Genomic DNA, 20,942 nt, shown 5'->3' on the forward strand with positions numbered 1-20,942 from the left:
TTAATTGTAGGCTCTGTGGAGCTTCGCTTTCCATCAATATATATATATATATATCCACCCCCATGACATATTATTGCAAAGCGCTGCTGCTGTCAAACGGAGGGGCTACGTGTTCGCTAAACGACAGGGATTAGCTCACATTTAGAGACAGAAACAACCAGCCTTACCCAGTAATAAGAGCCTGTGTGTGGCTTTATACGCTTGTCTTTCCTTCTGCAGCTGTTTCTCTATCTTTTTATTCGCCTCTCGTTGTGCCTTTTCGTCGATGCGTTGATCTTCAGTCTTGCTGTTGCCCAAACAACCCATCTTCCGTCGCCCTAACCCTTCCTTGTGGTACAAAATATAGAAAAATAACAACCCCGGGATGATTTGTGTGGGGTTTAAAAACACACACAGGAATCTACTGTAAAATAAAAAAAGGAAGAAAAATCGGTGCGAGGCTTCTCTCCGTCGGAGGGAGGAATAATATATATATATATATTTATATAAATATATATATATAAATATATATATATATATATATCTGTTCCCCCGTTACTAGTCCCGCTTTAGCCGCAGCCAACCGTCAGCCAACCGTCATCCAACCGTCCGTTAGTGTACAAACCAACGGAAGAATAACGACGGAGAAATATCAAAAATACATATAAATAAGAGGAGAGAGAGAGGGTTTACAATGTCTGGGAATCCAGTCAACTGTTCCTATCGCGGCTCCAACCCCTCTCTTCTCTTCTCTTCTCTCTCAGTATGTGTGTGTTTTTTCTATCTCTGTCTCTTTAACTCAGCACTGCCTCTCTCTGTGGCACCAGGAAGTAACCGTGGACCGTGAGGAGGTGGACAACAAACCCGCGTTAAACTGTAACATTAACAACCTGATAATACAGCCGGTTACAACATTAACAACCCAAAGCACCGCACTGATACGAGAGCAGGTTATAACTGGCGTGTGGAAGAAGGGAGAGGAGCCATTCCTGGTTTAGTCCCGTCGCTGTGCTGATATCAAACTATTAATCGGTAGAGAGAGGGTGGAAACCCCGGACGACTCTCTCTCTCTGTCTGTCTGTGTGTGTGAGAGCTGGTTTACAGAGAACAGAGGGGCTGGGTCTCTTCTTCTTCTTCTTGTTGGCTTCCAGGCAGTGAGGTGGCCCTGACCCAACCTGGCAACCCATTTACAGTCTGTCTGTGTGTGTGTGTATGCACTGCTGGGCTTTACCTATCTCTGTAGTTTAAATACAATACAGCCCTGGGGGCCATCATTGTAGTCCTTGTAGAGAATGAGGACCACTAAGACCATTAAGATCATTTACTAAAAGTAAAAGTAGTAATACTCAGTGGTGGAGGAAGTATTAAGATCATTTACTAAAAGTAAAAGTGCAGAAGTATAAGCATTCAAAATGACTTTAAAGTATCAATAGTAAAAGTACTCATTGTGCAAAATGGCCCCTTTCAGATGTTTATACTGTATTAGTATATATTTTATACAGTGGTGGAAAGTAACTATGTATATTTAATCAAGTACTGTACTTGAATAAATTTTTTAGGTACTTGTAGTTTATACATTATAGGCCTGGAGGCCATTATTGTAGTCCTTGAGAGACCACTAGTACATGGTGGAGGAAGTATTAAGATAATTTACTAAAGTTAAAAGTGCAGAAGTATAAGCAGGAAAATTAATTTAAAGTATCAATAGTAAAAGTACTCATTGTGCAAAATGGCCCCTTTCAGAGGTTTATACTGTATTAGTATACATATTATACAGTGGTAGAAAGTAACTGCATTTACTCAAGTACTGTACTTAAGTACAATTTTGAGGTACTTGTACTTTATACATTAGAGGTCATCATTGTAGTCCTTGTAGAGAATGAGGACCACTAGTACATGGTGGAGGAAGTATTAAGATCATTCATTAAAAGTAAAAAGTGCAGAAGTATAAGCAGAATTTAAATGAATTTAAAGTATCAATAGTAAAAAATGTGCAAAATGGCCCCGTTCAGAGGTTTATATTGTATTAGTATACATGTTATACAGTGGTGGATAGTAATTAATTGCATTTACTCAAGTGCTGTAATTTGGAGGTATTTTTTAGCCTATTTTATACTTTACAAGCCTAGGGTCCATCATTGTAGGCCTCGAGAGAATGAGGACTACAAGTACATGGTTGAGGAAGTATTCAGATCATTTTACTAAAAGTAAAAGAAGTGTAAGCTACAAAATTAACTTAAAGTATAAAAAATAAAACTACTCTTGCAAAATGATCCCTTTCAGAGGTGTATACTGTATTATTAAACACCACACACACACACACACACACAGTGGTAGAAATTAAATAAGTGCATTAACTCCAGTACTGTACTTAAGTACAATTTTGAGGTACTTGTATTTTATACATTACAGGCCTGGGGGCCATCACTGTAGTCCTTGAGAGACCACTAGTACATGGTGGAGGAAGTATTAAGATCATTTACTAAGAGTAAAAAGTGTGGAAGTATAAGCCGAAAAATGTATTTAAAGTATCATTAGTAAAAGTACTCATTGTGCAAAATGGCCCCTTTCAGAGGTTTATACTTTTGTTTGTGCAGTTTCATATATGTGCAAATAAATACAAATACTGTATTAGTATATATTTTATACAGTGGTGGAAAGTAATTAATTGCATTTACTCAAGTGCTGTAATTTGGAGGTATTTTTAGCCTATTTTATACATTACAGGCCTGGGGGCCATCAGTGTAGTACTTGTAGAGACCACTAGTACATGGTGGAGGAAGTATTGAGATAATTTACTAAGAGTAAAAAGTGTGGAAGTATAAGCAGAAAAATGAATTTAAAGTATCAATAGTAAAAGTACTCATTGTGCAAAATGGCCCCTTTCAGAGGTTTATACTGTATTAGTATACATTTTATACAGAGGTGGGAAGTAACTGCATTTACTCAAGTGCTGTACTTAAGTACAATTTTGAGGTACTTGTACTTCATACATTAGAGACCATCATTGTAGTCCTCGAGAGAAGGAGGACTACAGGTACATGGCTGAGAAAGTATTAGGATAATTTACTAAAGTAAAAAGTGCAGAAGTATAAGCAGAAAAAATTAATTTAAAGTATCGTTAGTAAAAAGTACTCATTGTGCAAAATGGCCCCTTTCAGAGGTTTATACTTTTGTTTGTGCATTTTCATATATGTGCAAATAAATAAAAAATACTGTATTAGTATACATTTTATACAGTGGTGGAAAGTAATTAATTGCATTTACTGAAGTTCTGTAATTTGGAGGTATTTTTAGCCTATTTTATACATTACAGGCCTGGGGGCCATCAGTGTAGTACTAGTAGAGACCACTAGTACATGGTGGAGGAAGTATTAAGATAATTTACTAAAAGTAAAAGTGCAGAAGTATAAGCAGAAAAAATGAATTGAAAGTATCAATAGTAAAAGTACTCATTGTGCAAAATGGCCCCTTTCAGAGGTTTATACTGTATTAGTATACATTTTATACAGTGGTGGGAAGTAATTAATTGCATTTACTCAAGTGCTGTAATTTGGAGGTATTTTTAGCCTATTTTATACTTTACAGGACTGGGGTCCATCATTGTAGTCCTTGAGAGAATGAGGACTACAAGTACATGGTGGAGGAAGTATTTAGATCATTTACTAAAATTAAAAGTGCAGAAGTATAAGCAGAAAAATGAATTTAAAGTATCAATAGTAAAGGTACTCATTGTGCAAAATGGCCCCTTTCAGAGGTTTATACTGTATTACGATACATATTATACAGTGATGGGAAGTAACTATGTATATATTTACTCAAGTACTGTACTTGAATACAATTTTTAAGGTACTTGTATTTTAAACATTACAGACCTGGAGGCCATCATTGTAGTCCTTGAGAGAAGGAGGACTACAAGTTTGTGGTGGAGGAAGTACTCTGATCCTTTACTAAAAGTAAAAGAAGTATAAGCTACAAAATTAACTTAAAAGTATAAAAAATAAAACTCTTGCAAAATGATCCCTTTCAGAGGTGTATACTGTATTATTAAACACCACACACACGGTGGTAGAAATTAAATATGTGCTATTAACTCCAGTACTGTACTTAAGTACAATTTTGAGGTACTTGTATTTTATAGTATTATTACAGGCCTGGAGGCCATCACTGTAGTTCTGTAAATAAGGAGGACTAGAATTACGTGGTGGAGGAAGTAGCATACTACTTTATACATTCCAGGCCTGGAGGCTATCATTCCTTGAGAGAACTCAGATCCTTCTCTAAAAGTAAAAGTAGTAATACTCAGTGGTGGAAGTACTCTGATCTTTTATTTAAGTGTAAAACTACTCTGTGATTTTTCTCAAGCAAAAGTACAGAAGTATTATCAGCAAAATGTACTTAAAGTAACAAAAGTAAAAGTACTCATTGTGCAAAATGGCCCCTTTCAGAGATTTATACTGTATTATTATACATAGGGCGGTGGAAAGTAACTAAGTGCATTTACTCAAGTACTGTAGGCTACTTAAGTACAATTTGCAGGTATTTGTATTTTATAGTATTATTACAGGCCTGGAGGCCATCACTGTAGTTCTGGAAATAAGGAGGACTGGAATTACGTGTTGGAGGAAGTAACCTACTATGATCCTTTACTAAAAGTAAAGTATATAAGTATTATACAGTGGTGGAAAGTAACTTACAAAGTAAAATTCTGAGGTACTTGTACTTTACTTAACCAATTCCATTTGATGCAACTTTATACTTCTACTCCATTACATTGCAGAGGGAAATATTATACTGTTTGCTCCACTACATTTATTTTAAAGTAACTAGTTACATTTTAGATTCAGATTATTAATACAAAATATAATCAAAATATAAATGCTGATGTTTTATTATAGATGAAACTACCCAGTAGTATATAAAGTAGTCAGAATTAGCTCCACCTTTACCAGCTGTAATATTGTGATTCGTACATTAATCTATCAATGATTAGAATCCAATATAATATACATTATTCTGCATAATGAGTACTTTTACTTTTGCTACTTTAAGTATATTTTGACGCTAATACTTGTGTACTTTTACTTAAGTAAGATTTTGAATGCAGAACTTTTACTTGTAACGGAGTATTTCTACACTGTGGTATTACTATTTTCACTCAAGTAAATGATCTGAGTACTTCTTCCACCACTGATTACAGGTCAGGGGGTCATCATTGAGAGAATGAGGACAACTAGTATGTCGTGGACAAATAAAATACAAATAAAAGTCCTGCATTCAAAACCTGACTTGAGTAAAAGTACATGGCATCAAAATATACTTAAAGTACTAAAAGTAAAAGCACCCATTATGCAGAAAAGGGTAATTTCATAATAATATATATGATATCAGTGTTGCAGCTGGTAAAGGTGGCGCTAATATCAACTACTTTGTGTACTGCCAGATGCCTTAATCCATAATAATACATCAAAATGTATCAGTTGATTTATATTTTGTGTTAACAGTCTGAATCTGCAAAGTAACTAACAACTAAAGTTGTCAAATTATTGTAGTGGAATAACAAGTACAACATAATAGACAACTTAATAGTGGAGTAGAAGTATAAAATGGCATAAAATAGATATATTATTGTTCACCTGTATGTTCATTATACGTGGTCCCTGTCAAATAAACTTGTAAAAAATTAACAAAATCAGGAAGAAGAAAAAACATATTATTACTTTATTATTAGACTTTCCTCTAATCTTTGCTTTTTCTACCTCTTCAAGCCTCTAAAAATGATGCAAAATAAACAATCTGAGAAGGAAGAATCACATATTAATTGGACTGCTGGTTATAACTTATGGACATTAATAGTGACAAGAGGTGGCAAGTATACATAAATGGTTTGGAAACCATTGCAGTAGATTATACATCATGCAAAGGCTTCCCCAAAAATGGATTCAATCTTTCATCTGCTTATGAACCACTCTGGCAGTGTCAATGTTGTGAGCATTGTCTGACATTTATGTTTAGCTTGCTGTGGCTTCCTGTAAACTAGGCCAACATGGGGTGTGGGTTTGTACAGGTTTGACTTTACAGTAACCAACACTGCACTTTACACGTACGCTGTGTTACCTGTAGCTAGCAGACATATTTTTGATGTCTCTGTCAGTATGTGTGAAACAGAAAATGAAATCTTTCTCATTCAAGAGCAAAAAAAGTTGGTAGGCCGGCCTTAAGGTTGAGCTAATGCTAGGCTAACATACAATACTACACTGTTGTATTCAGGTCAGGAAAAAAAATGACAAATGTACTGTATGCTTGTATTAAAAAACCCTCACTCTAAAGCATGAGGCAGCCATGAATGATTATTTGTGTACCATGCAACAAGGAGTGTTCTGTTATTGTCTCCATTATGCAAACACAATGCAAATGATAGTCTCATGTAGTGAAATAAGTGCAACAAAGTTGTGCGGCATGCAAATCGAAACTGGAATTCTCCCTTCACCTATATTGGTGTGAAATATTACAACCGCCAGCCCCCTACACCCTCATCAAAAAGGAAAATAAAATCTCCCCACCTCAGAAAGCAAGGTCAAAACTAGTGACTGGCCCACATCACTCTCTAGTGGTTAGAGGCAGCACCGCATACAGCTCCCTAGCAATGATACACAAGCAGGTTTTTACAGCATGAAATGATCGGCCTTTTTTAGGAAGTACTGTGTGATATTTGTCTGTGGCTTCCTCCTAACTAAACTGTAAAGGTTAGGGTTCATATCATTTTAAATTCATCTGCCGGAAATGGGAAAAGTTACTCTGTGTCCTCCTTAAATCTGAGTTGAAGACGTGGACATTTGAGCAGGATTTTTTGACACTACAACCAGCTACACAAATGTATTTTAGAAATTTGGAGCATCCAGTTCACATATACTGATAACTGACTTATCAGTGAAGTAGGAGGAGACATCTTGTGTCCAGCAGTTAAACTTATATGAACAATATTTGCATCAGGGGTGTCGCAACCAAGGTGATAATAGTTTAGAATTTTCAATTAATTGTTTTAGTTTTGACTTTTCAATTTAGTTTCAGTTTTTCAGAAATATTTTTTATACATTTAGTTTTTATATATTCAGTAGGGCATAGTTAATTGCAATTAATCGCAAATGATGCTGCTTTATGCAAATATATGTATATATTTATTATCTGAAAACTATTAAGAAAACAAAACAATGACAAATATTGTCCAGAAACCCTCATAGGTACTGCATTTAGTGTAAAAAATATATGTTCAAATCATAACATGGCAAACTGCAGCCCAACAGGCAACAACAGCTGTCAGTGTGTCAGTGTGCTGACTTGACTATGACTTGCCCCAAACTGCATGTGATTATCATAAAGTGGGCATGTCTGTAAAGGGGAGACTCGTGGGTACCCACAGAACCCATTTTCAATCACATATCTTGAGGTCAGAGGTCAAGGGACCCCTTTGAAAATGGCCATGACCGTTTTTTCCTCGCCTAAATTTAGCATTAATTATATAATATATGGTATAAATTATATATCATAAATAATATTTATTATATAAGTATTAAAGCACTAGCTTTAAAACTGAGCGTGCTACAACCTACCAAAGATCGATTGCGTTAACACGTTAAAGAAATTAGTGGCGTTAAAACGAAATGACAGCCCTAATTATAATAGTTTGGAATTTTTGAATTAGTTTTTATTTAGTTTTAGTTTAGACTTTTCAATTTCATTTCAGTTTAGTTTTAGTTAGTTTTCAGCATGTCTGCTGGTTTTAGTTTACTTTCAGTTTTTCAGAAATATTTAGTTTTAGGTTTATATATTTAGTTTTAGTTTGTTTTTGTTAGGGCCAGCTATAATGTCTCAGAAGTAGATACATACACATACAAAATACATGGTTGGAGAATTGTGCAGGAATGGCCATAATGTTTAATATTTAATCTTTGCACTAATTTAGTGTCCGTTTGTGGCATAGTGCCATCTCCTGGAAGGTCAAGTCCGTTCAGTTTCTGTGGTTCAATGTCACGAGAGTTGAGGGAAATTCATGCCGTTTCCTTTTTTCGGTAATGATATATTATTATAGCTAAAATACTAAAACTGAAATTAATTTATGTTAATTTTTATCTTATTTGTATTAGTATATAACCAGGAATTATAGTTTTAGTTTAGTTTTTCTTTAAGGATTTAGTTTTTATTTAGTTTAAAAATATTTTACACTGATTATTTTCATTTTAGTGTTAGTTATTATAATAACTAAAATAACCCTGGTCGCGACATACTGGTGTTTGACAATAACCTGATATTTAAAAATGAAATATTGATATCATGTTAATAATACACATATGATAACACTGTATAATGTAAATAATCCAGCACCTCTTAAATCGTTTTATATGTACAGTTATGGTTACAGACCTCTCCACCTCCCTACACTCGTATTTTGAGTGTAATTAATTTGCCAAAAAAGAGACAAAACGCACAATAAACAAAGTTAAAGATGAATTTGACTGATAGCATTATTAGAATTATTTTGTATTCTCTATAGATATCGTGATAATATCGTAATCATGAATTCTTTTGGCCCCGAAAATTGAAAATCTGATATTGTGACAGTCCTAATTTGCATATTCATTGATTGTGGATTCTTCAATGAGAAGGAAGGAGTAGAAGTAATTCTTAACAAGGTAAGTGAACTTTTTTCGTGGTAAAACCACATCAGATACAAATCATTATTCAAAGCAGATTATTTTCATGTCTTCCAACATGTCTGGAGGGGAGCTTTAAACTATCATTACGATATTTGTAAGTAATAGCAGCAGTTATCTTCTATAATGTCAGTATGTGTACATGTGCAGTGTTGGAGTAGTTTTCATATCCTTTGCTTGAGTAAACGTAGCGATACAACTATCTAAAAATACTCTATTGTAAGTAAATTCTGTTTTCAAAGTCTGACAAAGATGTTTTTACTATTTTCAGACTGATAATGGAGCAGTACTGGAAAACTGGCAACCACAAAGGCCCTTAAAAATAGCTGCTAATCAATGACCAACGCTCAACAATGCACAGTTTCATTTTGAAGACTGCAAAATTATTGCGCTTAAATAAATAAATGAATTACAGTCAAATGCATGGGCCTTCTGGCTGGGTAAAGAGTATACCGGTCATTGAACTGAATAAACCTAATCTGACACTATATAAATCTTCAACACTTATTCACTAGCCCGGACTGTAACTGAAGCATGGACTGTAAAAACGAGGCACACACCCAAATGATATCCAGCTAAAATTAGCCTCCCTGGATTTTTTTATTTTTTTATTACTAAGCTGGAAAGAACTTAGCGCTCTCTTAAGAGGCAGAGGCTCTTGATAAAGTCTAAATTATACAGTAAGCAAAAACGTGGAGAATAAACAGAGTCCAATGTCCTTCTGCTGTGGCGTGGCTCACTTTGATTCAGCTGATTCTGCTATCAGCATCATAAACATGACAATAATTCATACTCCAGTACGTCCTGTTGCTCATTGCATTAACTGGGAAGTCAGTTTAGTAGCAAAGTTCAGCAATGGTCAATGAAAAACCCATTTAGACTGAAGCAAAGTTCACCTGGCTCTGCTGGGAATTAAAGGGGAGGGACAACATGAGTGAGCTTTTTTCCAAAATATGGCTTCACAAGCACAAAAAAAACAGACAAAACATGACAATGAGTGACTTTCAACAGGCTATTCATTGGCCTGCCTGCCTCAGTTCGGCACTACATTGCTAGCAGCCTGTTGTTCAGGCTCATGAAGGGTGATAAGGCTGAGATATGAAACAGCCAGTTAAGGACATCTAGGAAAGCTGTAGCAGATATTATCGCAGGCCTGTACAGAATCTGATCCAAGAGACTGAACAATAAAGTCACTTCCTTTCCAAGAAATAATCGGAACTGGCCTTCCAGTTCCCATCGCTGTATTCCTGCACTGAAGTATGAAGTCTGAAAGAACTCAATTGAAGGAATTCAGATTTTCTGAATTGAATTATCAAACGTTTTTATTGCATTTTTACACGGCGTGAGACTAATAAATAGTGCCTTCAAATAGGACACAAGAGGAGTCCATATTAAGTTTGATACCTTTCATGACACAAAATACATCATGTATTTGACTTCACGTGTCTAAAACACAAACTCACTGATCAAGGGCTGTACCGATCAATTGATTTGTCAACTATTAAATTAATCGCCAACTATTTTGATAATTGATTAATCAGTTTGAGTATTTTTTAAGAAAAAAAATTGTCAATTCTTGGATTCCAGCTTCTTAATGTGAATATTTTCTGGTTTTATCTTTGAGTTGTGGACAAAACAAGACATTTGAGGATGTCATGTTGGGCTTTGTGAAACACTGATTGACATTTTTCATAATTTTCTGACATTTTATAGACCAAACAACTAATCGATTAATCGAAAAAATAATTGACAATGAAAATAATCATTAGTTGCATTCCTAATGCGATGCGATACGATTTAAAGCTGCCATGATTAATTGATTTATTAATTAGCTTTCAGCTATATTAAATTAATTGCCACTATTTTGATAATCGATTAATCGGTTTGAGTAATTTTTTTAAGAAAAAAAAATCTAAATTCTGATTCCAGCTTCTTAAATGTGAATATGTTTTGGTTTCTTTACTCCTCTAAGACAATAAACTGAATATCTTTGAGTTGTGGACAAAACAAGACATTTGAGGACGTCATCTTGGGCTTTGGGAAACACCGATTGACATTTTTCACCGTTTTCTGACTTTTTATAGACCAAACAACTAATCGATTAATCGAGAAAATAATCAACAGATGAATCAACAATGAAAATAATCATTAGTTGCAGCCCTAAATTGAAGGCGAATAATTTGAACTCTGGTAGTCACATCACAACTCTTTCTTATTATGATTAACATAAACCACCTTTCCTTTAACAGATAGCTGAACTACTGATCTATTTCACATAGAGAAGCTTCTTAAAGACTTTTATAGGAGCCTGCAGCCACTGGGGACATAGTCAGAAACTTTTTGGGAATGTAACCTGAGATTTATTTCCTTTCTATCTTGTTCTCTCATTCTGTTTGTATCAAATGTATATATATTATTTTTGTATAAAATACCAAAAATTGCAAATACATGTAAATATATTGGACATTTTGTGGTTGTACTGATTCATGATTGTATTACAATAAAAGTATTTTAAAAAAGAGAGATTTATTTCTGTTACATCATTTTAGTATCTATTATTCGTTTACTTTCTTTATTAATCGACAGGTTGTTGGTCTATAAAATGTCAGAATATAGTGAAAAATGACAAATGTTCCCTAAAAGACTAAGAAATCAAGCAAATATATTTAAATTTGAGAAGCTTGCACCAATAACGGTTTGACTTTTTTGCTTTAAAAGGACCAGTGTGTAACATTTAGGGAGATCTATTGGCAGAAATGGAAGATAATAAGTATGTTTTCTTTAGTGTATAATTACCTGAAAATAAGAATCGTTGTGTTTATATACGTTATATTACGTATGGAGCGGATCCTCTCTCCACGGAGCCGGCCGACATGTTTCTACAGTAGCCCAGAACGGAAAAACCAAACACTGTGTTTTCTTTTCCTGCTTGGGCTGGAGTCGATAACGTTACTCGCTCTGCATCTATTTCTGTACAAACTGCAACTTCCACTGTACATTCACTTGATATTCTCAAAGCTAAACTAACTGGTCACAGCAGTGTGTGGAGCCTCTCAACTCCGAAAACGTTGGAGCAACTTCTCGATTCGCCTCCAATTTTATAAAACTGGCAATATTTGAAATCGACACAGTTGATTTCTCACCTCAAAGATTTGTAGAATTTAGTGATGAAATAGCTACGAAAAAGGTAAAAAACGTGCAGTTTTTGGATGCTGTTGCTGTGACCATAGATTTGCCGTTCCAGCGCTTAGTATTATGGGATACAATAGTCGAGGTAGACTGGTCCGATGCATACTAGAGATTTTTTCTAAATCAATACAACATCTAGGTTGATTTTTGGCATACTGTAGATTTTGCTTTTTTTTTTTGCATACTACATGCTATATTTTGGGCACAGTGGCCACCGTAGTTTTTCTACACGCTTGGCACACGGTCCAGGTTGCAATCTGCAACCACACTGCTAGATGCAGATGCACTCTGATTATCAAAATATGGCGTATCCATTTCCTACAGATGGACTAACCGCTTAATGGTCTGGTTGTTTAAAAAATTTATGTATAACCCTGTTGGAGCCATGTACGGTTTGTTGTACTGTCAAGCCACGTCCTACAAAATAAATCAGGCCACTTTACTTTGAACTTTGATTCATAGTATAAAGCTTCAATTCAGCAGGTTTACTGCCCCTAAATTGAATTAGAGCAGGTGATATGTGTGCATTACTTAAACAGCCCTGTCTGTCAGAAACGAGAATTACTTTTCATATTCAGTATAGGGCTGCACAATGAATCGAAATTTTATCAAAATCGCAATATGGCCTACGGCAATTTTCATATCGCAGGAGAAGCAATATTTGTTAAAGGTGAAATGTGTGTCAAAATAGCATTTTAAATGAAATATTGTGGTGCTACATAGATGTCTTGGCCTACACACATCATATTCTACAGACTTAAGAAAACATTTTTGTTTGGTACAGATCCCCGCAAAAAATACACCATAATTAGTTTAATATGTTTTTCAATGAAACTGAGAACAATGATGTTAAAATCTGCAAATCATATCGCAATTGCAATATCAGTCAAAATAATTATTTTTCAAAATCGTGCAGTCCTAATTCAGTAAATAACTATACATTTAATTCATTGTGGTATATTTCCAAAGCATCAAGAAAAGCTGTTTTGTCATTTCTGAATTTGAACTGTTCTATATTTAATAACAAAACCTCATGCAATGAGACATCTATGATCAATAATGTATTTCATATTTATATATTTTATAAAAACCTACCCAGAATTTGAGAGTTGAACTATGTCTAAAATTATACCATAAGATACCAAAAATGTGAATCCATATGATGAAACATTATAAAATAACTATAAATATGACTCAAACTGGTGGATTCCAGCTCCAGCACAAGCTGAACACGGCAGCCCGCTCAGGATAAACATTAGCTCCTTATGGCTATCATTATTCAACTAAATACCTGCAGCAAATACAAACAGATAAAGTGACCCAGATTAGCTAGCATACGTTGCCTTGAAATGTAACACTATTTGAAAGGTGTCCACTTTCAGAGGAACACAAACCACCTCAGTCCTCTGGCATGCAACAGGAGTCCTACTGGAGACCTGGAGGGTATAAAGTCCCAAAAGGCCTCTTAAGGAAAAACCAGAAGTGGCCTGTGGCTGCTGCTAAGGCTCCTGGGTGCACCAGGACACACAGATAATAAATGTGATTCTATTGTGGTGAAGAAAGCCGCCCAAACCATAATGACAAGCTGAAATGACACAGGTCTCACACACACACACTGTATTCAACACAGTGGCTCATGGAAGAATGTATGACACTTCCCTTTGTGACTTCATTAGGATGAGCCATTTCTTCCTGTGTGTAATTAGTGGGAGCTGTTTACTCAGGAAATTAAACTGGGAGTCATTTATTATATAGAGTAACGACGCAGCATTACACTGTTTAAAGTAAAGCAAATACATGCAATATGGTATTAAGTTTGCGCGTCAAAACTGAAAGTTTTTAATGTAAATATGTTGTTTTCCTCATCAGAGTAGCTGTGATGACACTTAAAGCTCCTGTTCCTGATCAAGACTTTCTCTTTTGAAAGTGAAGCATTGACCTTTATGAAAACGTAAGTACTGTGTTAGCCTACATGTACAATATAGAGATGGTTACTGGTAAAATAACACTCTAAATCTAAATACAAGTAAACAACAAAGAGGTCTGGCCTGACACTCCATCAACACCTCCATCTAGAAACACACTGAATTTTCTGGGATGCTGCTCACCGATATTTCGATTACATAAACTATGAGATTCCAGTGAGCTACTAAAATGTATGACCTATTACTGATATAAGCCCTGTAATCTATATGGACACAGTTAAACCGATAAGGGTTCAACTAAGACACTTTTATTATGAATTAATCAATCATATAGCAGCAGAGGAAAGAAACTCCATTTACATTAAAATGCATTAAAAGAAAGCATGTGTAAACACTGCTGAAAGAGAAACATTAAAGGCCATCGAAAGAGCTGCAAACCAGGTGATATACTCTATGTAAAATGATTGCAGATGTATATTTTGATATTTGGAAGAGCAAGAATGAGGGGTACACACCTATTAATTTGCATGTGAATAGATAAAATATGATGGCAAACAAAAAAACTCAACCTATAATATATGTAAATATTTGGGCAAGGGGATGGCTCCTTGAAACTACAATACCCAAGGAATCCATTGGTCCCAACTATGTCATACTTACTTCCTGCGAAGGAAGTTAAATAACGCTCCAAACATATGCTAAATTTTGGCAAGGAAAAAGTGTCATGGCCGTTTTCAAAGGGGTCCCTTGACCTCTGACCTCAAGATATGTGAATGAAAATGGGTTCTATGGGTACCCACGAGTCTCCCCTTTACAGACATGCCCACTTTATGATAATCACATGCAGTTTTGGGAAAGTCATAGTCAAGTCAGCACACTGACACACTGACAGCTGTTGTTGCCTGTTGGGCTGCAGTTTGCCATGTTATGATTTGAGCATTTTTGTTATGCTAAATGCAGTACCTGTGAGGGTTTCTGGACAATATTTGCTATTGTTTTAATAAATATATACATACATCTACATAAAGCAAGCATATTTGCCCACAACCATGTTGATAAGAGTGTTAAATACTAGAAACATCTCCCTTTAAGATCAGTTTTGAACAGATAACAGATGTGTGATTAATTTAGGATTAACTACGTATAATCATGTGATTGATCGCGATTAAATATTTTAACAGATTGACAGCCCTAAAAAAAAAAATATATATATATATATATATATATATATATTATTTGTGCAAGTTTAGCATGAATAAATGTTACCTTCCGCCTGTGTGTTTACATTATTATCATTTGATATAACTTTTTAAAATGTAAAAACTTGCTTATTTCATGCCATAATTTGTCAAACGGCCTTTATTAGCGCACCGCGGACTGCGGTAGATCCTGAAATTAGCACCCTATGTACTGAATCGCGAATCGATTCTGAATCGGGAATTGATTTTGAATCGAATCGTGACCAAAGAATCTAAATCGAATCATGAGACACCGAAAGATTCACACCCCTATACTATGTATAAGGGATAATGTGAATAAATCGATAACTTGACACAAAAACGGTTCGCCAGAGTTTACATCAGAACTGCACCTATAGCAACGATCTGCTATTAAGAAATAACAGACCGTGATTGACCAATCAGAATAGAGTATTCAACAAAGCTGTGTAATAAATTATACTATACTATACTAAGTGGCCTCATAAGAGGAGATTGCAAAGCTATTCCATCAGCCTGGTTCAAGAGAGTGGAACATCATTCCAGTTCACATCAGACAACTAAACACTTCAGTAACCGATTAATACACACACACATCAGCACTATACTCACTTTGCTGCTGCTCTCTACATGTCCTGCTTGTCTGCAATGTCGTTCTATATGTATCTATATGTCACTACAGCTTCTACTGCTTTTAACAACTGTGTGTCCTTTTCCAATCTTTAAACTGCATGCCCTGTTCTTTGGTTTTTGCTCTGATGTATTTTAGGAAGCCTTTTAAACTGCATGCCCTGTTTTAGTTCTGTTTTGATGTATTTTAGGAAGCCTTTTGTAACACCTTGTCCAGGGATGAAAAATAGCCTTTTGGTTAATTCTGGCATTTTTTTTTATAGCATGTGTATTTATTCATTTGCACCGCTCTTCTCTCAATTAAACTAAACTAAACATATTTGTATACTATAGCCTGTTAAACAATTTATATTATACTATACAAAAGTATACTGTACTACACTACAGGCCACTATACTAAACTGTATTACATTTACTTATTGAAAAACCATACTGTAAATGTGCCACGGTTATTCAAACGCTTCTGTTTTATCTGTAGCCCCTCGACAGATGTCACACCACACCATAGGCCGCTATACTAAACTATACTATACTATACTTTGCTGCACTGTACTATAATACAGCATACTATACTATATTCTGAACAAACACAGCCCTATAGCCAAAGCTAAATGGTTTCCATAAGTACATCATTGTACACTAAAGCCTACGAAACTGTACTTTACATTACACTATACAACATACTACTATACTTTACTACAGGCAATTATACTACAGGCCTCACTATACATTTATTTATTGAAAACCCTCACTGTAAATGTGTAAATGTTTCAAAATGCTAGCTCTCATCTGTTGTCCCTGGACAGAATGATGTCACACTACATAAAAGGTCACTATAATACACTATATTACAATCTACAACACTCTATATCTACTATTCCATGCTGTACTACATTATATTACCAGTATGTTGTTATCCATAGCAAATGTGGCCCCGGGTGTTCTTTGTATACTAAAACCAACTAAACTGTATTCTACATTACAATATTCAACACTCTACTATACTTATATTTCAGGTCCCTACACTACACTCTAATCTAGGATATATTTTGATTTATTTGAAAAACTTTAGTCCGAAGTCCCGGACACTTACACTGTACTATATTATGCTAATTTTCAGAGAAAACATGGCATTATAGCCAAAAGTAAAGTGGCCTCCATACAGCTTTGTATACTAAAGCCAACTAAATGATTTTCTCTATAACACTATACAACACTACAAGCCACTATATACTATACTCTACTATACTATGCCAATTGTCAGAGTAAACAAGGCCCAAAACCAAAAGCTAAGTGGTCTCTACATATTTTAATATTAATGCCTACTAAATTATACTCTCTTTAAAACTATAGGCTACAACACTCTACTATGCGACAGGCCATTATACTCTACTATACTATACTACTTTTATTTTATTACTGTAAATATGCCACAGTTAAACCAAAGTCTATTTTTTCATCTGTAGTCCTGTACTCTATACTATACACTATGCTATACTTCCCTACACTACACTATACTATACTATACTATACTATACTATACTATATCATATTCAGAACAAACATAGCCCTGTAGCCAAAAGCTAAATGGTCTTACACTAAAGCCTACTAAACTATACTTTACATTACACTCTACAACATACTACTATACTATAGGCCACACTATACATTTATTTATTGAAAACACTTCATGAAAAATAAAATGTGTAAATGTGTCAAAATGTTAGCTCTCATCTGTTGTCCCTGGACAGAATGATGTCACACTACATAAAAGGCCACTATAATACACTATATTATAATATACAATACTCAATGCCAACTAAATTATACTCTATATAAAACTATAGGCTACAACACTCCACTATGCTACAGGCCAGTATACTCTACTATACTCTACTATGCTGCAGGCCACTATACTCTGCTATACTACCTTGTAGAGAAGAATTACTGTAAATATGCCACAATTAAACCAAAGTCTATTTTTTTGTCTGTAGTCTGGTACTCTATACACTATACTATACTTTCCTACACTACACTACACTACACTATACTATACTGTGCTAATTTTGAGAGTAAACAAGGCAAGCCCAATACCAAAAGCTAAGTGGTCTCTACATATTTGAATATTAATCCCAACTAAATTATACTCTCTATAAAACTATAGGCTACAACACTACTATGCTACAGGCCACTATACTCTACTATACTCTACTATGCTACAGGCCACTATACTCTACTATACTCTACTATGCTACAGGCCACTATACTCTACTATGCTAAAGGCCACTATACTCTACTATGCTACAGGCCACTATACTCTACTATTCTAGACTATGCTACAGGCCACTATACTCTACTATTCTCTACTATGTTACAGGCCACTATACTCTACTATTCTCTACTATGTTACAGGCCACTATACTCTACTATTCTCTACTATGTTACAGGCCACTATACTCTACTATTCTCTACTATGCTACAGGCCACTATACTCTACTATTCTCTACTATGCTACAGGCCACTATACTCGACTATGCTACAGGCCACTATACTTTACTATACTCTACTATGCTACAGGCCACTATACTCTACTATACTCTACTATGCTACAGGCCACTATACTCTACTATACTCTACTATGCTACAGGCCACTATACTCTATGATACTCTACTATGCTATAGGCCACTATACTCTACTCTACTATACTCTACTATGCTACAGGCCACTATACTCTACTATACTCTACTATGCTACAGGCCACTATACTCTACAATACTCTACTATGCTACAGGCCACTATACTCTACTATACTCTACTTTGCTACAGGCCACTATACTCTAAGATACTCTACTATGCTACAGGCCACTATACTCTACTCTACTATACCCTACTATGCTACAGGCCACTATACTCTACTATGCTACAGGCCACTATACTCTACTATACTCTACTTTGCTACAGGCCACTATACTCTACTATATTCTACTTTGCTACAGGCCACTATACTCTACTATACTCTTCTATGCTACAGGCCACTATACTCTACTATACTACAGGCCACTATACTCTACTATACTACAGGCCACTATACTCTACTATGCTACAGGCCACTATACTCTACTATGCTACAGGCCACTATACTCTACGATACTCTACTATGCTACAGGCCACTATACTCTACTATACTCTTCTATGCTACAGGCCACTATACTCTACTACACTACAGGCCAATATACTCTACTATGCTACAGGCCACTATACTCTACTATGCTACAGGCCACTTTACTCTACTATACTCTACTATGCTACATGCCACTATACTCTCCTACTACCTTGTTGAGAAGAATTACTATAAATATGCCACAGTTAAACCAAAGTCTATTTCTTTCATCTGTAGTCCTCTATATACTTTCCTAAACTATACTATGGCTGTCCTAATTTTGAGAGTAAACATGGCCCAATAGCCACAAGCTAAGTGGTGTCAGTAAACCTGAGTGTACTGGTCAATTTTGATGGCCTACATTATGTTTAATTGTTCTTTTCCTTCTAACCCCAAATGTGCTCCTAACAGTGAGAGGGCAGCAGGCCCAGCAGTGTCTCTACACGTCCATCTTCATCATGTGTCATTGCCAGCCGCAGGGGGTAGTAGTCTCCACAGCCCAGCCAACAGATGTGGCAATAGGCCTCGCCAGAGACTAGTGACATAATGTGTGTTAAGGCCAGTAAGGCTTTGGTTTCTAATAATAAAACGGCTTCCTAGTGGAACAACAACAGACAGACAGAGAGAAAGAGAGAGGCTGAACCTACCGAGCAGCAGCAGCCGATGTGTCTGCTTGTACTCCCGCTTCAGCTCCTTCAGCGCCCTGTCAATGTTCTTACTGACTTTCTTCGCCTCCTTCTCGGCCTCCTTCTCCTCCACCAGCAATTTGTCCCAGTTTTTCTGCTTCTGGGTGCTGGTCTTTTGCAGCAGCTGTAAGCGTCGGCCGCGGTCCTTCCCTGTCCCCTTACCGCCGCTACCTCCACCACCACCACCTCCTCCTCCACCTCCGTTTTGTATGAGCACACCGTCGGTGCCGGTGCCGGTGTCTCCCCGGCGGTGCTCCCCGGCGGCCGGCAGCCTGGCCGGGTCCCCGGGGCGCACCGGGCCGCCGCCTCCTCCTCCGCCGCGTAGCGACGAAGTCTCCCCGGTACCGGTGTCCTCCTGGCGGGCTCCCACGGCGCGGGTCGGCACGGCGGCGTCCGGAGGCTGGTCCGAGTCCGAGGTGGCGTTGGAGATAGACCCGCTCCGGTCCCCGAAGAGCCGGGGACGCAAACTGTAGCACAGCCCCATGTTGAAACCAATATTTGTCTGTGAATGTGATTTTTCATAAATTAAAAAAATATCCCCAAAAAAAATCGCAGTTGCGCCACACGAGAGCCCCTAACGAGCCATCGTCACACTGGAGCTCCAGCGGCTCAGCGAGTCAAGTCCGAAATTCAGACGAAAATGTGAATGAATTATGCTCCGACATTTGCTATATGTCATTTTGCATTTTCCCCAGTCAGCCTTCGCTTCGTAGTTAGTGGATCACCTGATCCTTTAGTGGACACTGCGGGTCCATCTTACCGTAAGTAACCAAAAGCACAACCTTGGAAAAAAAGCGCGACTATCCGCTGCGCAGCTAGGCAACAATCTGACTGCACAGTTGTTAGGTGCAATGCACGGCGCGTCACGCTACTACAGTATATGACCATCTCCAGGATGCTGGGCATGACTCTCATTCCTCACATAACATGCCTGCATGCCTAAAGACACCTACTGCAACCTGCTCTTTATTATCACAATAATCACACACAAATGCGCTTTCTTTTTATAAATACTAATAAATGTGCCAAGACTTTTGGAAATATCCAAAATAATAAAGTAAAATTTAAAAAAAAGTAAATGATATTTAAACTTTTTAAACAGTTTTTTTTTTTTTTTTTTTAGTTGATTCACACAGATAATTAAAATCATTGAGGCATTATTATTATTATTATGTTCCCATTGGGATTTATTACCAGCCTAATTTACACATTTCGTTACATCAGCCTTTTTATTAATTATTCTAATCAATGTGAGGTTTTCTAAATTTCCATAATCAGTGTGTCATTTATCAAATCTCTAAATATAGAGGATCTATTTCGAGCCTCAAAACAGTTCAAGTGTTCCTGTAAATATTATGGGGATGAAATATCCGGTGTTCAAACTGGGGTCCTGGGACCTTTCAAGGGTCGTTAGGTTGGTCTCAGGGGGCTCCGCAACCAAATA

The 20,942-nt window shown here is 36.3% G+C and overlaps 1 protein-coding gene across 2 annotated transcripts in view; it reads right to left on the reverse strand.

Moving 5' to 3' along the window:
* LOC141777573 (guanine nucleotide-binding protein G(olf) subunit alpha) overlaps nt 1-20,326 on the reverse strand; it is a 67,761-nt gene extending 47,435 nt beyond the window's left edge. The window contains exon 1 of one of the 2 annotated variants that reach the window (XM_074651964.1): nt 19,460-20,326. In XM_074651964.1, coding sequence (XP_074508065.1) covers nt 19,460-19,982 — 523 coding nt within the window. In that variant the 5' untranslated portion in view covers nt 19,983-20,326. Of the gene's footprint in view, nt 1-167; nt 1,052-19,459 lie in introns of those variants that run through there. The other variant, XM_074651965.1, reaches the window with a different exon arrangement.
* Nucleotides 20,327-20,942: the final 616 nt, after the last annotated feature.

Source organism: Sebastes fasciatus, chromosome 11, assembly GCF_043250625.1.
Source record: "Sebastes fasciatus isolate fSebFas1 chromosome 11, fSebFas1.pri, whole genome shotgun sequence".
Classification (NCBI taxonomy): domain Eukaryota; kingdom Metazoa; phylum Chordata; class Actinopteri; order Perciformes; family Sebastidae; genus Sebastes; species Sebastes fasciatus.